This window comes from Sphaeroforma arctica (genome assembly GCF_001186125.1).
Source record: "Sphaeroforma arctica JP610 unplaced genomic scaffold supercont1.1255, whole genome shotgun sequence".
NCBI classification, from domain to species: domain Eukaryota; class Ichthyosporea; order Ichthyophonida; genus Sphaeroforma; species Sphaeroforma arctica.
The window spans coordinates 6,330-8,271 of NW_014039303.1; the positions used below are offsets into that span (position 1 = coordinate 6,330).

Below are 1,942 nucleotides of genomic sequence, written 5' to 3' on the forward strand. Positions count from 1 at the left end.
GATTGACAAGTTTTAAACCGAACATCGCAAATACAAGAATATACTAAAGATATGTACAACCCACAGAGGAGACACTCTAGTTGTCGTATCAGTAAAAACTGATAATGCGCCGCTTGAACACTTCGGTTCCACACATATCCGTGCAGCGTTTTCATCAAAGCTGAGGAACACCGTCACGAGGAAATATAACACACCTTAGAAAAATGCAAACTACATGCTATATCTTCATAGACTGAGAAGGCACCTTCTTTTTTGTATCCATTCCAAACAAATGAGCGAACATTTCAAAACATCAACGGACCCCACCATAAATGCAACCTACATACCATAACATCACATGTTGAACAGATAACGTACCTCTCATGCACAACCATGCCATACGTAATAGTGAGGTTTAAACTCGATAAACACTAGCACGAAGAGATAGTAAGAACATAGTAAACCAGGCATACATGCAAATCTCCATACCAAAACATTACATGTGAATCAAATTACGCTTCCCTCGTGCAGGGCCATACGGAATAGGGAAGATTCACACCGCCCAACACCGGTATTAAGAAGGAGGCAGCAAGAACAATATAAATCCACCACACATACAAACTATGTATCATATCATTCTTATTGTAGTCGCATGAACGGTGTACACCTCATAGCTGATCCGATCGCTTCAGTACACAGATGGACACCATAGAGACTCTCCACCAACTCAACTAACCCGAGGTCTCGGATACCAAGGGCGATCATTGTATCATGACCACTCTTACTATCAACTATATTACATGCAATACTACTCGCATTACCAACATGAAGAGAATAATACTCAATATATAGTAGGATATACACCATATTCTTGCCCGGCGAATATATCATACCTCGTATCTGATCCTGTAGCTTCAGTCCATAGATGGTACTCATCGCTTCTTTAAACTGTTCAACCTCTTTGATTTTGCCAAAGGTGATAGTAGTACTATCATCATTCTCTCCAACACGTACATCTGCTGCATTATCATTCTTAATACCAACATTGCGAGAACTGATTTCAGCTGTGGATAGCGTATTCTTCTCTGATTGAATGTCCTTTGTATTTCTCACTCTATTGCCAGCTACAACAGTGTGTGGTTTTGACGATGCAAAACGGATGTTAGTCTGTGGTGCGTGAACCCGCCTCAGTTTTGCATTTTTTTGCATGTGATTCGGCATATGTCTGGCATTGAGTTGTGTGTGTTTGTGCGCATGGAGTATATACGAGTGATATAATTGTGTATGTATACACCTATAAGGCATACCACTACCGGTGTGCATGCGTCTAACGTTTGTGCATACGCTTTTCAACCCGTTTACAGCCTGCCTATGTGATACATCTGTGCATATGTGTACATTTCTCACACCTACTATACTATATTTATAGAATAATTGCGCAGGTGCATGTGCGCTTGTGAGATGTCTCACCAGTCCACGCTGTCTGTGTATCTGCCGCTGTAGGGTCGCGTTGTGTTTTCCGAACATGGTATAGTCCATCTGTGTGTTTGGCGATGTACGTGCCGTTGCACACCTCAACCCCCAAAGCATTGTTGTATAAAAACTAATATAGTGGAATGTATTCTCTTGACAAGCGTATATTCAGATATTTAAAGAAGCGTATGTAATAAGTCGATGAAACAAGGATAGCATCCTACGCAATCAACTATAAGCTGCGACAGGCCTCAATTCTAGCATATGTATAATGGCATAGCCTTCTGAAGCTATTCACCAAAAACAATCATACATTCTATTACCCAGACGATCGTTCATATTACTGCCCAGTGCCCACATAGACAGTAGTATAAAATATAAATAAATACATACCACCACAGTCCAACCTCTCTAGCGACCTATATATATATATATATATATATATATATATATATATATATATATATAGTATACGGTAGTACGTTAACCG

At 40.0% G+C, this 1,942-nt stretch overlaps 1 protein-coding gene across 1 annotated transcript in view; it reads right to left on the reverse strand.

The window, feature by feature from the left end:
- Nucleotides 1-1,518, reverse strand: part of SARC_10454 (hypothetical protein) — a gene marked incomplete at its 5' end in the record, with an annotated part of 7,495 nt that extends 5,977 nt beyond the window's left edge. Inside the window, 2 exons of the mRNA XM_014295503.1 lie at nt 873-1,146; nt 1,450-1,518. Of these exons, the coding sequence (XP_014150978.1) occupies nt 873-1,146; nt 1,450-1,518 (343 nt within the window). The remainder of the gene's footprint in view (nt 1-872; nt 1,147-1,449) is intronic.
- Between the last annotated feature and the right edge of the window lie 424 nt (nt 1,519-1,942).